This window comes from Macaca thibetana, chromosome 8 (assembly GCF_024542745.1).
Source record: "Macaca thibetana thibetana isolate TM-01 chromosome 8, ASM2454274v1, whole genome shotgun sequence".
Taxonomy (NCBI): Eukaryota; Metazoa; Chordata; class Mammalia; order Primates; family Cercopithecidae; genus Macaca; species Macaca thibetana.
In genome coordinates, this window is record NC_065585.1 from 86,517,226 (window position 1) to 86,531,532 (window position 14,307).

Here is a 14,307-nt window from a genome sequence, read left to right on the forward strand (position 1 = left end):
AAACAAAGCCATACATTTCGAAGGTATGCCTCCAAGGTGAGAACTCATAAATATTTACAACTGAAGAGTCATGTGGAAGATGCAAAAAAATCCTGATGTTTAAGAAAAGACAAAAATAACACAAGTGTGAATTGAGATGCTGCAGCACATTTTAGGAACCCTGATGTAACCATTTTAGCAAAAGCACATTGCTAGAGCCACAATTAAGAACACTGGTGTTTGGAGTAATTGGAATGTGGTGAATATAACTTAATGAAATAATGTTTCTTCAAGACTATCAAAAATCTGCTTCTGATTCATAGTCCAAAGTCAAACTTTTGTGGAAGGAGAATACAGAAGGACAAAGAGAAACCACCACCATTAGTGCCTGCACCAGAGCAATTTATTAGTGTAACTTTTTCTTTTTTTTCTTTAAAGATTTCATAACAACTGAAGTATGTACAAAGTCTTACAGCATTTACACCATAAAAAGTTTCCTATTAGCTGATGAAGTCTAAGGTAGTGCTGCTGAGAACTTCAGATGTGGCAAAGGCAATGAGGCAAACCACTTGTAGGTTTCCCTCTCTGCTGCCACATCATAGAGTCAGCTGAGTGACAGCTAACTGTACCACCTGAAAGCCAGGTTATTGGGAAAAAAAGGGGACAAGTTGATAGGCAGCACTAGAGACCATGGGGTGGAAAAGCTACATAGCATTGAAATTCTACAGTTTCCTAGAGCTGTAACAGAGACCCACAGCCTGAGAGAGTAACATATGCAAGACAACAGAATCACGCTGCTCAGATATGGTTCAGCTACCAAGTGTGTTCACTTTTGAATGGGAGGCTCTACTGATATGGCTGGTATTTTCACTTCTGTTCATGTCTTCTGATAGCTCAAACCTGCACAAGCCTCACTCCCTTCCCTCAAATCAAATAACAACAAAGGGAGAGAGAAAGAAACAGCATGAAATTAGTAGTTCTCGACAAAAACAAACGCAACTTTTTTTTTTTTTTTTTTTTAAAGGCATTCAGTATTTGTTTTAGGGTGGCCATTCTGTCAAAAGATAGTATTAAAACTTTCTGAAATATCCCAAATCAGAACAACATCAACAAAACCCCCAAACACCCAACCTCCTAGATTTAACCATCCTTCATTTTATCTGATTGTCTTTCCTTGGGGTCAGCATTACACAGAACCACCAACATTTACACACTGAATCGGACACAAAACTTAGCATTGTTACCCCAGCGACACTTCACTAAGTGGCAAGAGAATTTCAACATGTAAACGATTAACGTCAGGCTCACCACTTTATTCCACAGAAAACCCAGCCTGGTTCTATGTGTGGTCAGTCACTATCTGTTTGGTAGCAGATCCCATTTACTGTCCCATTGGAATAGTCTCACATGTAGGCAAAGTGGCTTTTTATTTCAAAAAGATTCTGCTCTCAACTTAAAAGCCAGTTGATAAAACTTTTAATTAAGACATAATAGCGCGGGATATAAAAACACAAGAACCACATAAATATTGAAGAAGTCGTATACCATTTTCATGTAAACAGTTTTGCTTAAGAGCAAAGCCCTAATTAGATTCTGGCCTGAAACTTTTGGCAGATGACGCGTGTTAGGCCAGGCTCTGCAGCGATGGTGACGTGGAAGCCAGCTCAGTCCCCATGTTGACAGGCATGCAACTTGAAAACATTGCACAACAGGCAACACAAAGAGTGGAGAAGCTCACAACACTTCAAGGAGACCTCACAACCTTTACAACTGCGTAAGCACAGAGACCCACCCTCCCTCCTTTCCACGCACTGTCTTACACGTGGGAGACCTTCTGTGACTCTCTAGCTTGTTTGATGCTATATAACCACTTGATGATTCTGGCATTTCTTTCGATGGCAGAAATGCCATACGGCACACGGTCATTGGCACTGTCATCATTTCTAAGGTCACTGTTACTGTCCTGAGACTGTTCACAGTCTGAGCTGATCATGCTTGCGCTGCGGAAGTTGAGGGATATTATGTCAGAATTAGCCCTTGCAAAGTTTTCCATTCCCAGGTTTTCCAGCTCTTCCGGGTCCAGTCCACAGTAGTTGAAGAACCTCTCTACGTCCGCGTCCACTCGGAAGTATCTGTCACTCAAGTCTGACTTAGACCGCTGGAGGGAGGGTCTTCGGCTGACTCCACAAGCTGGTTCCACAGGGTCGGCCTCGGGGGACTTCATGGTGGCGATGGCTGCGATTTTGGGCTTGGGAGGCAGGGGAGGGGCAGAGCTACTGCAGGGGATGGCCTTGAGGGGCTTCACGCTGGTCACCTTGCGGATGTCCGAAGAGCTGTGGGACACGTGGAGGAAGGACTCGGCTGACTGCTCCAGCAGTCTCCTGCTCACGTGGGAGCCGCCCTCCTGCGGACTGCCGCGGCCCTGCGTGGGATAGACTTTCAGGGACTCCGCGAAGGAGTGACGGTGCAGGTCGGTGGTTTCCGACCGGTGGGGCGGCCAGTTGCGGGAGCTGTGCTTGTGCCCCGAGCCCGAGCTGGAGCCCTCGGAGCTATTGATGATATTCTTCAGGATCTCCAGCTTGAGGTTCTCCCTCTGCACGCCGCTCTCGGTCTTGGCGTGGTTGCCAAATACTTTGAGCGTGGGGCTGCCCAGCGCACGCTTGGCAGCCGGGCACACCGGGGGCTTGGCCAGCACGGCGGGCTTTACGGGCTCCTGCTTGGCGTTGATCACCTCCTGGCTCTTGACGTACTTGGCCTTGTCGGCCTCCAGCCTCTCCACGGCGCTGAGCCTCTTGGGGTTGGGCTCGGCCTGCCTGCGGAAGTAGTCTGGCCCCTTGTTCAGGATACGCAGGGGCACGGCAGAGGTGAAGGTGCCCGCGGGGCTGACCGGCTTCACCATGCTACCTGTCTGTAGGGTCTCCGTGGGCATGGTGGGCGGTCTTTCCCCGGCAGCCGTGTTGGATGCTCTTCTGGACGCCTCCGCACGGCCTGAATAGACACATGTACATGAAGCGCCAAGGGCAGCGGGTGCAGCCTGGGAGCGAGTGTCAGCAGCAGCGGCCGCAGCAGCGCCTCATCTCACAGCTCATTAACCGCCACGGTGGCTTTCATACACTTTTCTCCCCTTTCAGGCAGCCCTTGCACAAAAAGGCCACAAGCCACAAGTTCCTTTAATCTGCTTCGCTGCCTCCTTTCTTCTCCCTGAAGAGGTGGGAGTCTCCTCCAGGTCTTTGTGTTCAACTGCAGGCAGAGCTGAAACACAAAACAACCAACCGCGGGTTAGGAGGGGCGGGTGACATCACGGCTCTAGCAACAGAGAAACCCCGCAGCGCCCCCGCCCCGCCCCTACGCGGCCGAGGGTCGCGGGCCGCAGCTCAGCAGCTGTTTCCCCAACTGCGCGAGGGGGACAACCCGGGCCTTGCACCCCTGCCTGTGCCGACGCACGGCAGCACAACGCTGTGCTGGGAAGAAAGAAAGGGCTAAGGTTTCCCACGCGCGAACTCTTCCAGCTGCCTCCGGATTGGTGAGATCCGCCTTCTGAACACGCCCGGTTGGCATTTCTTAGCTCAAAACCCAGCAAATACTAGTAGGAATGAGGGCTTAGCCAAGTCCGGTTCTCCAGCTCATTACATGCTACTGAGCTCCTACGAATCCCTTCCGTGCCCCCAGTTGCAACGTCGTGAATTATCTCTTTTGCAATGAAGCAAAACTTCTCCCTCCGTACTCCCAATCTCTCAGGAACACTTACAACAATCCCTTTTATAACTTCATAAACTGAAAAGGGCAAGAAATGGGATTGGCAGCAAAGCTACAAAGTTTAAAAAAAAAAAAAAACCCAAAAACTCAACGTTTCAGTTATCTTACTTTGGCCAACCAATATATTTAAAAACACTTTCTCCTGAAAACCACAAATGTGCATGGAGCTGCTCCCATTAAACACAAGCTTACTTTTTTTTTTTAACATTAGAAGAAACCTAGAAATACTTCCAGATTTACCATATGAGTAGATAATTTGATTGTCCCTAAGTTATCCATAATTTTTCATACTTAATGAGCAGAAATCAAAAGTTTCTTTATGGTATGTATATTTCCAAATCCCCTAACAGTACTAGGAACAAAGTCTTAAAAGTGTCAATCATACCTAACAATATGTTACTTTAATACTATAGAAAACTTGAGTAATAGGTAAGCTTTCATGGGAAAACTTGACTACCAAGTCAACAACAACAACGAAACCCACCTGTCAATAGTTGAACGTTTATCAATATTCCTACTGTAATTCCGTAAGGAGTCTTTTTATTTCATATGCCATATAATATAACACTTACCCCTGCAGCCCCTGGAACAATTCGTCCCATAACCTGTTACTGCAGGCCGAGAACATTTACAAACACATCAGCACTCCAAAGCAACGGGCTAATGACCTTAACAGCATCTTTGGTTATCATTAGGAATGTTAAGAGAGTAACCTATTCAACTAACATGCCAAATAACTAATTGACAAAATAAATAAAGTCATATTACAACCAAATATGCTGATATTTCTCCTTATAATTTTCTGAAATTCTTAAATCTCTAAATGCAACCCATCACCAGGTTTTGTTAGAGATAATTTTAGTAATCTGCGAAGGGGTTTGTTCTCATAAAAATATTTTCCTATGCAAGATTTGAGAAACCCCAAGGCAATACCTACGTTAACAATTTCCTTTAATTGTGCGGTTCCATTTTGATACCTTAATTCGGTTTTTAAAAAAAACACCTCCTCCCATTAAGTTGAAATGAGATTGTTTCTTTGAACACATTTTGAATGAAATGCCAGAAGGGAGCCCTGATTCCTCTGGAGGCACAATCTCATCCTCTTTACAGAGGAGACTCAGAGCCAGAGCAGGCAGCAGAGCCTGGGCCAGCGTGCAACTCTGAGGGCATCATACCCGGGACTCTTAGGAGAGGGCTGACTCCAGGGCAATACCAGAAGGTCTGGGGGCACAGTGAGGGGCAGGACCAAGATCTGTACCCTTCAGCTTTGTGCCTGAGGACTAGAGTAGGGAATACCACCCAGTGGGCAGTGGGAGACAAAGTTCACCTCCCTTCTCCTGGGGCACGAGTTAGTTGGACGAGATTCCTTCAATCCCTTCTTCCTTTAAAATCATGAGGTTCTGAGGATCTAAGAATGAAGGAGTTACTTCCAGTTTCAAAATGGCGTGTTGGAATATTGGTGAATGAGTGAACTTTTCTATGGTCCTGCACTGACTGTTCTTAGGCCAATGCTCTCTGAAGATGAGTTGTAGTTCTCATGTAACATTCCTCCTCATGCAGGCCTGTGCTTCTCTTCTAACCATCTTCTCTTCTAGTTCTACCATATTTGGACCAGAAGCCTAAAACACCTACACCACTGGCGTGGCCTTCCATGCACACCTGCATGTCTGTTGAGGTAGGCTTTGGTACTGTTGGCAACACTGAATAAAAAGCCTGACTGTCGATTCACAAGAGTGAGGAACACCAGTCTATCTTCTAGGAAGCATTTTCCAGAAAGCTGCTTGTCTTCCTTGCACACTGCTTTCTATATTCATGTGGCAGACACCCTCAGGACGGCTCCTCTAGCACTCACAATTGTTCCACACCCCTCAACAATTACTTATCTTAAAACCTGTGTGAAAGAATTATGTCAGAAATAGCAATTACCTGCAAGTACTTCATACTTCATTTCCTTTTGGCTTCTACCCCTTCCCACTCCTCCTCTGCTATTCCCAATTTCCCTAATAATTTTCAACAGTGATGATGTTTTGACATGATCATGGTTAGAGTTTATAGTTTTGATGTGAACTCTGGGAAGGAAAAAAAAAACAACATCATCTTATTGGAAGACCCAAAAGCAACAGAACAAACTAAATATACTGTTTGGGGTATTGTGGGATACTAAGGCATAATCCAAGTTTTCTACCTGGTTTAGCCAACAAAGTAAACCTACTTCAAAAATAAGCAGGTGACCTAGGTTGCTGTCTCTTGTAATATTTACTTAATCCTTAACTCTGGTTCTTTTATTTTTTAGTGTGAAGCAGTGTTGGCAGGGACGGAGCTATATACTGCGGGAGAAATACTCTGAGTTTTGTAGTGCAGACTTTGTACGAGATAACCATGAGGTCTGTTCAGAGAACACTGTGGCACATGACACTCTACTGGCCTTGCAGTCAGCCCTCTGATGTCCTGAACAAGCCCCCTGAGGTACAGTCAGGCGCTGATGGGATGGTCAGGCAAACCGCCAGGCTGGGAGGGGCTTCGTGTTGTTTTGAGGAAGGAAAATTAGATCTTGGCCCCGTAGGGTTTCATCAACAAAAATAATTATGTAGCCTTGCCTGATCCTTGACTTATGACTCAGGACGGAGAACACAGCCTGTGGGTGGGAGAAACTTCCATTCACAAACCATCTTGGCTATATTCTACCCTGTTTAGCATCCATTTGAAAATTTCATGAAGGGATAAAAAGGACTGGGGAAAATAAACTTGGCAAAGCCAAAGTGCTAAATGGTTCGCAAATCAGAGCAGATATGAACTCAAATGCAATCTGGCCCGGGGGTGATGGTGGCGGCGGGTGGTGGGGGGAGCACATCATCTGTGGGGGAGTCCTGGTCTGTGCAGGGAGAACACGTGGCACATAGAGCCAGCTGGGGGACAAAGGACCCAAGGACAAGGAAGAAGAGCAATGTTATCTCCCACTACTCACTCTAGTGGTGCTTCTCAAACTTTAATGGGCCTGTAAACCCCTCGAGGATCTCCTTAAAGCACAGTCGGATTTGGTAGGTTTCGAGTGAGGCCCAGATTATGCATTTCTCCCCAGATCCCAGGTGATGCTGTTTGTTGCCTTTGAGTATAGCAACAGGAAAGGGGGGAAGCCCATTTCTGTGCTAGCCAGCATCCCATTAGAACCCAAATGCCTCCAGCACAGAGGAAACAGGCCAAAGTTTCTTGTCTCTGAATGAGCAAAAGTCTGAGCTTTTTAGGCACAGAAATAGCAATCTCAGAGAATTCCAAGTTTTTAAAACCAAAGTGGCCTGAACCTTTCTAACTTCCAATCTGCCAGCTCCTCACAGGTGCAGTCAGGTGAACAGGACCCTCAGCTTAACCATAACCTTGGGGAGACTCAAGAACATTTGCAATCCTGGAGGTGGTTAGATATAGAGAATGAACCTCATACACAGTTTATTTGGAAAACCAAGCACCGCATGTTCTCACTCATAGGTGGGAACTGAACAATGAGATCACTCGGACTCAGGAAGGGGAACATCACACACTGGGGCCTATCATGGGGAGGGGGGGGGGGGAGGGATTGCATTGGGAGTTATACCTGATGTAAATGACGAGTTGATGGGTGCAGCACAGCAACATGGCACAAGTATACATATGTAACAAACCTGCACGTTATGCACATGTACCCTACAACTTAAAGTATAATAATAATAAATAAATTAAAAAAAAAAAAAAAAAAAAAAAAAAAAAAAAAAAAAAAAAATGCTAAAGCCAAAGTTCCTGTAATCCGGGCAATTTGTGCCTCCAAGCCTCTGAGGCCAGGCAGATAATGGGAGAGTGTGTGGCCTGGGGAAAGGAGCTCCCAGCTACGGGCTGCCATGGGGAATGTGGTTCATTGTTGACACAGCAGCAAATCCAGAGCTCTGCACAAACTCTCCCGATTTAAAAATTCAATATTAAAAACACTGTTGGCCAAATTCGGGCTGCTGTTTTGTTAGTTCCTCTTTAAAGAGTGCTTCTCGTAACGAAAAAGAAAAGGATAGTTAAATGCCTAATTAGTTTTTAAATTTTAAGTAGGAAAGAAAGCAATGGAGTTAGAGCAAGGGCCCTGGGAACTGAACACAACCTGGATTCACCCACAGAAGTTTCTATGTGAGAATGAGTAATTCCCCTGTGTCTCACAGCAGGAAAAGGGGGTTACTGAAAGAGCAAGCCTGAGTAATTGAGCTCTAAGTCACCTGACATCTAAGTGTCTTGATTTTCTTATCTATAAAAACAAATGTGTTGAATCTGGTGAGCTGAAAAATGTCTTCAGCTCAAACATTCTTGGGAGCAAATAAAAGAAGCAATTTACCTTTGAAGTTATTAAGAATTCTAGAACTGATTCTTCTAGTTTCCTAACATGCCAGATAACAAAACGTTTACAATATGTGTAAAACTGTTCTCTGGAACACTGCTTTTTGATTTTTCTGGTAACAGTATTTGTGCATACTGACTTGAAGCATCAGGTTCCAACTTGACTCCGATCACTCTCATATCTATACTCTTGGCTTCCCTTTTAAGAACAGTCACATCCTTGTCTTTGAACTAAAAATGCAGTTTCCCACGGCAATGTTAACTTTTGGATTCTTTACAAATGGAAGACAGATGCACTTACAATACAAGAGTACTCACTGAATTATGGCTGTGTTCAATCAATTACTACCTATTGGTGGAGTAATTATGTGTAAGACATAGAAAAATCCTGAACTTAAAGATTCAAAATGCATTTGATAAATGTGAATTGAATGAATGATGTAGAAAATAAATTCAGCAGGACTGTGGCAAAGGACTTGAAGGTAAAAGAAGGGTAAGGAGGAGACGAACTCCAATAAAGACCCAGGAGGCAAGGCCATCCCTCATCAGGGCAGCTTTTGAGTTCATGGTACATTCAAGACACTCTGATGGCTGGTTTGGAGTGCTAGGGGACACCGGTAAGAGGCCAGCTAGGTATAGGGGAAAGGCAGATGACTTTGGATTTTATGAGGTAATTGAGCATTAGTGACATGGTCATACGTGTATTTTTTTTAAACTCCTCTGGCTGCAGTATGGGGACAGGATGAGTGGGGATTAAGTGTGGCTGCAGAGAGGTGGGTCAGAGCTTCCCAGGGGAGGGGACATGGCAGCTGGGCTCTGAGCACCGCCCAATATGGCACTGCCTATGGTTCTGCCCTGTAATGGTTGAGTACCCTTGGGCAGGTCACTTTATCTTCTCGTGCCTCAGATTTCCCATCTGGAAAATGGGGATAGCAATAGTACCTACCTTTTTAGGGTTTTTTGAGTGGGTTAAATAAGAGCACACAGGCATTTTCATTTACTTCACTCTTACCAGGAGGGTGGCTTTAGGATGGATAAAAGAGTGGACAGTTTCAAGGGATGTTTAAGAGACACACTGGGCTGAACTGGGAGACAGGCAGGATGCGAAGCGGGAGGAGGTGCATGTTGAGGATGAGTCATTCCCAGCTTCCCACTTGACTACAGAGAAGTGGCTGGCAGGAAGTATACACTCTCCTCTCTAATCCTTGCTCCCTTCCTCCTCTGCACCCTGGGCTTAAGCCAAACAGAACTACAACTACAGTGGTCTCTCACCCACTGTGTCCACTCCTGCTGCTCCCTCTGCCTGAGCCATTTTTAACCAACAGCAATGCCATTCCATTGCCTCCTTTATTTATCCATTTTATTTAGACATTAATTACTATTATTATTATTTTGAGACGGAGTCTCGCTGTTGCCCAGGCTGGAGTGCAGTGGTGCAATCCTGGCTCACTGCAAGCTCTGCCTCCTGGGTTCATGCCATTCTCCTGCCTCAGCCTTCCGAGCAGCTGGGAGTACAGGCACCCGCCACCACGCTCGGCTAATTTTTTTTGTATTTTTAGTAGAGACAGGGTTTCACCATGTTAGCCAGGATGGTCTCGATTTCCTGACCTTGTGATCCACCCGCCTCGGTCTCCCAAAGTATTTATTCATTTTAATTAATAAGATATGCTCTCCTTTTCAACATCTTCCCTTTTCCTTCTCTTCCAAGCACATCACCACTTTCATTAACCTCTTTCATACTGTGAGCATAACTTGTAAAGAATGCAAAGTGGAGAAAATGAAAGAGCAAATGGAGGAGTAAAAGGCACGCACCAAAAGAGACTGATTTTGCACACTATAAATTGGACAGAAAGTATGAAATCAGAGTGTCACCCATCTGGAAACATTAAGTCAAAACCACCACCCTTTCAGGACCTGCACTTTTCCAATTACTGAATGCTGTGTCTTTTTCCTTCTTATCTCCATGGTGAAATCCTTCACCATCTATAATTCTGGTGGCTGAATCTTCTCTTTCTGACCTTAGTATTGCCATTAGCAATCAGCTCCAGATTGCAAGCAAAATAATCTTCTGGACAACAACACTATCATGTTATAAATTTTTTAAAACCACAGACTTTTCCTAATAATATTTAAACTTCTGATTCCAGTATTCTAGTCATATTTTAGCGTACTCTTTCAGCTGACTAGAGTAGGTTTTCCAATGTTATTTAATAAAGTATCCTCTTGCTCTAGGTTTCCATTATTTTGTTTTAATTGGGCACTTTAATTTTTTCGACAAAGATGAGTAAATCATTTCTCCACTTTTTCAGCAACTTTTTAAAGTCTGGTTTCTTTTGACACATCTACTCTATATGACCGGAGGATGGGAAGTAAATGTAGAACCAGGTGTAGAGATGCAGGGAAGGCCAACTTTTACCTTCTAACGTTTTTACAGATACAGTTCAAGGAAAGTCCACCCCAGTGGTGCTCCTGAGGTGTGCTGAGGCATACTAGTGCAACAGAACAAAACTCGCACAGGCATGTCGATCAAATGGAAAAGTTATTTTGACGTTAAGTGAATATGCACTACGTTGTGGCAGGATCCTCCAAGTGGCAAGTCAGGAGGGAGTGGACTGGGTACAATTTGTTACCCACAAAGGTTTCACATGATGTCAGGTGGGCAAAGCAAGCTACCAAGTCTACTGGAATAGGAATAGCTTTGCCTGAAGCCCTTCACTCGGTGCTCAGGTACACAATGGTGGCCACAGCGTCCTCTCATCTCACACTGGCTGGGGCTGAATTCAAGGGCACCCAAAAAAGCCCAACACAGGCCCCTTGGAGCTGAGGAGCCTGGGAACTGGCTTATACCTCCAGTCTGAGAAGTCTAAGAGCAGAGTCTGTAATGGACTCTCTAACCAGACCGCACAGGCAGGATGAAGCTGCCTTTCCACAGGCACAAAAATGAGGGTTTGCTCCGCCCACATATGTGCCGGGGAAAGGTGGTCTGGGAGTATTCTCACAGAAGTCCCTTCAAAGGAGGCCAACAGAAAAAATGCCCGCCCAAAGCCCTCCTTTGAGAAGGCTGGGGGCATCCGCTAGCTGAGGAGAGGCGTGGCTGCCTCCACAGAACCTAAAAGCTCCCAGAGAGAACCAGCTCTGAAATGCGCCACGCCCAGGGGACATCGATTCCCGCTTAAGAGCCACGGAGAGAAACCTTGTCACCTCCGCTGAACGCTCTGTCCGTCCCTTGCTCATTATGCAATTCGGGGCCTGCCCAGTAGAGGCTGGTAGAGCCGTCTGATAAGGAGCAGGAGAGGAGCTGGAGCAAGAAAAGGGGAAAATGATGTTTGTTAACTACCTTCTTCACAGGGTCTCCAAGCCAACGCAGGCCTGAGCTGGGAGAAGAGAAACCAATTTAACGGACCAGAGGTGGAGTTTTGATCTTGATGTGAGGCAGCACTCTTCCATGCCTGAAACTGATCCGGGGACTCTAAATTATTGAAGATGAACGGAAAAGGCTACAGGTCCTGTCTGAGATTTCATCCAGGCATAGAAATGAAAATTCAGTGGGGTAAATGCTTAGGGCATGGAAAAAGAACACAGGACACTTGACCCTGTGCAAGTTCCTCCAGCTGGTGTACCTGAGTTTCATCATTTATGGAACATTGATAACCATGATTCCTACACTTCATTGGCTGGGGTGAGAATTCCTTGAGGTGACACATGAAAGTGCTCAGTGAGGAGCTCAGCCCGGAAATTGTTCGGTAAATGTAAGCAATTTTTTTTTTTTTTTAAAGACAGAGTCTCATTGTATTGCCCAGGCTGGAGTACAATGGCTCAATCTTGGCTTACTGCAACCTCTGTCTCCTGGGTTCAAGAGATTCTCCTGTCTCAGCCTCCTGAGTAGCTGCGATTACAGGTGCCTGCCACTATGCCTGGCTAATTTTTGGTATTTTTAGTAGAGACGGGGTTTTACCGTGTTGGCCAGGCTGGTCTCAAACTCCTGACCTAAGGTGATCCACCCGCCTCGGCCTCCCAAAGTGCTGGGATTACAGGCATAAGCCACCGTGCCTGGCCAATGTAAGCTATTATTAAATGCTGTCCCCAGTGTCTGCAGCTTGGCACTGATAATCACCATCATTAGATTTCAAGCTTTATGGTAAGTGAATGATCTTTTGTCTTAAAATGATTCCATTACTCTCAAGTGATAGAGCCTGTGCTATTTCTGTCAAAGAGGATTGACCGTGCAGTTTCTGGCTAAAAGGTCACTTGTATGACCCCATTTTTATTTGAGTTACAGAGAAAATATGTGGTTTCAAATTTCAAAGCAAACAGTTACATGAGTGAAACAGGCTAGAGTAAACAATAAAGCCATTATTACAAATGAAATCTGGTAGTAGGAGAAAAATAGCAGGTCAAATCTCAATCCATGATGGATTCTTTAATGTCATTCTCCAAGGTCATTTAGAGAAGTCATCCACATGCTTCATTTTCATTTGTAAGTAAAGCGATTAACAAAAATGTTAGAAGTTTCTTTTAAAATGTTTTCCTCCTATTTAAGACAACTATAATGAAACAGAGAGTCAGAAAAAAATTTCACATTTCTAGCTCAACATTCTTCCTTGGCCTAAGGTAAGGAATGTGTTATTGTAAGAGGGCCCCCAACTTGCATCAGTGAGGGGGAGCCTTGCCTTTTACCTGGGATTACAGAAATCAATGCTGTGCATAACCAGTGCCAAGAATCACTTGGAAATATAATGACTTGCTTGATGAAAATTACTATAAGTAATTAAAAAGCAGGGCTACTAGAATTCCTTTATGCAAATATAGTAAGACTGCCTGCCCTACCCAAACAAACATAAAATGATCCCCTTTCTGCCAGCGTTTCCTCTCTTGTGGAGAGCTTTATGTGGCTTCATATTCAGTTGTGACAATGTATGAGGCCATGACCAAATATTAAATGAATGTGGAGTTCAAGGGACCACTGTCATTTTTTTACAGACTAGTCTGCTCGAGTCACAGAGTTTATAAGACTTGGTGGGCCAGGCGTGGTGGCTCACACCTGTAATCCCAGCACTTTGGGAGGCCAAGGTGGGCGGATCACGAGGTCAGGAGACCGAGACCATCCTGGCCAACACGGTGAAACCCCCTAAAAACACAAAAATTAGCTGGGCGTGGCAGCACGTGCCTGTAATCCCAGCTACTTGGGAGGCTGAGGCAGGAAAATTGCTTGAGCCTGGGAGACAGAGGTTGCAGTAAGCCGAGATCACGCCACTGAACTCCAGCCTGGAGACAGAGCTAAACTCCATCTCAAAAAAAAAAAAAAAAAAAAAAAAAAAAAAAAAAAAAAGACTCGCTGGCTACTGTGAGTCTGAGAGTTAGTGAGTTCCCCATTTTGGGTGAACCAGGCACAACTTCCAGCAGCAGTAATAACAACTCAACTAACTCGGTGATTATAAAGTCTGGTAGTAACTCCTGCAGTTCATAAGGCTTTGTGCTGTGAGTTCCCACACCTCATCTCAGCCAGCCTCCTTAACAGGCGGTCTGATCCCCTTGCATAGAGGAGAGGGTGAGTACTGGTGAGCAGCAGAGAGAGCCCAGACCAGAACCCAGGGTGGTGTGGATCTGGGGAGCCGTGCCCAGTGCTTCTACCAAGGTCGATTTTAAGAGTCTGCACTTTGCATGTTACTGCTTTCTCCTTTAGCTGTGTAAACTTGTACTCTAGGGCGAATCTAGCATAAATGATAAGAAAGTTTACTGTGCAAATATACACAGAACATTTATTTTTGAAAAAAATTGTAATTTATAGTAAACAGCCTTAGGGCAGAAGATGATATTTACTCTTAAATAAAATGTGTTATAATAAAATTATGAAACATTTAAACTTGAAGGGAGAAAAAGCAGTATTTTGGGGGAATTCCTCTGTGAGTGTAATAGATAAATTGCTACATAAATTATGTTAAAAAATTACCTGTTAGTAATGACCACTTCTTATTAAGCACATACAATGTCCCCGGAACTGAAATAATGCCCCGTTAGTAATGACCATTTCTTATTAGGCACATACGTTGTGCTGTAATAATGCCTTTCGCACATTTTTAAGTTCCATCCTGCAAATATCTCTAAACTAAGTGTTGTTATCCCCATTTTACAGATGAGGAAACTGATGTCCAGAGACATTAAAGAGGTTGTCTAAGATGTTCAGCTACGGAGGGGCGAGGGCTTCATACCAAAGTGAGTACAAGGATG

The 14,307-nt window shown here is 44.7% G+C and overlaps 1 protein-coding gene across 7 annotated transcripts in view; it reads right to left on the reverse strand.

Annotated features, from left to right (window-relative positions):
• Positions 1-364: 364 nt before the first annotated feature.
• The window catches only part of FAM110B (family with sequence similarity 110 member B), a 154,662-nt gene continuing 140,719 nt past the window's right edge, over positions 365-14,307 (reverse strand). For all 7 annotated transcript variants that reach the window (XM_050802278.1, XM_050802281.1, XM_050802283.1 and 4 more), the window contains one exon: positions 365-3,231. In XM_050802278.1, coding sequence (XP_050658235.1) covers positions 1,796-2,908 — 1,113 coding nt within the window. In that variant the 5' untranslated portion in view covers positions 2,909-3,231 and the 3' untranslated portion in view covers positions 365-1,795. The remainder of the gene's footprint in view (positions 3,232-14,307) is intronic.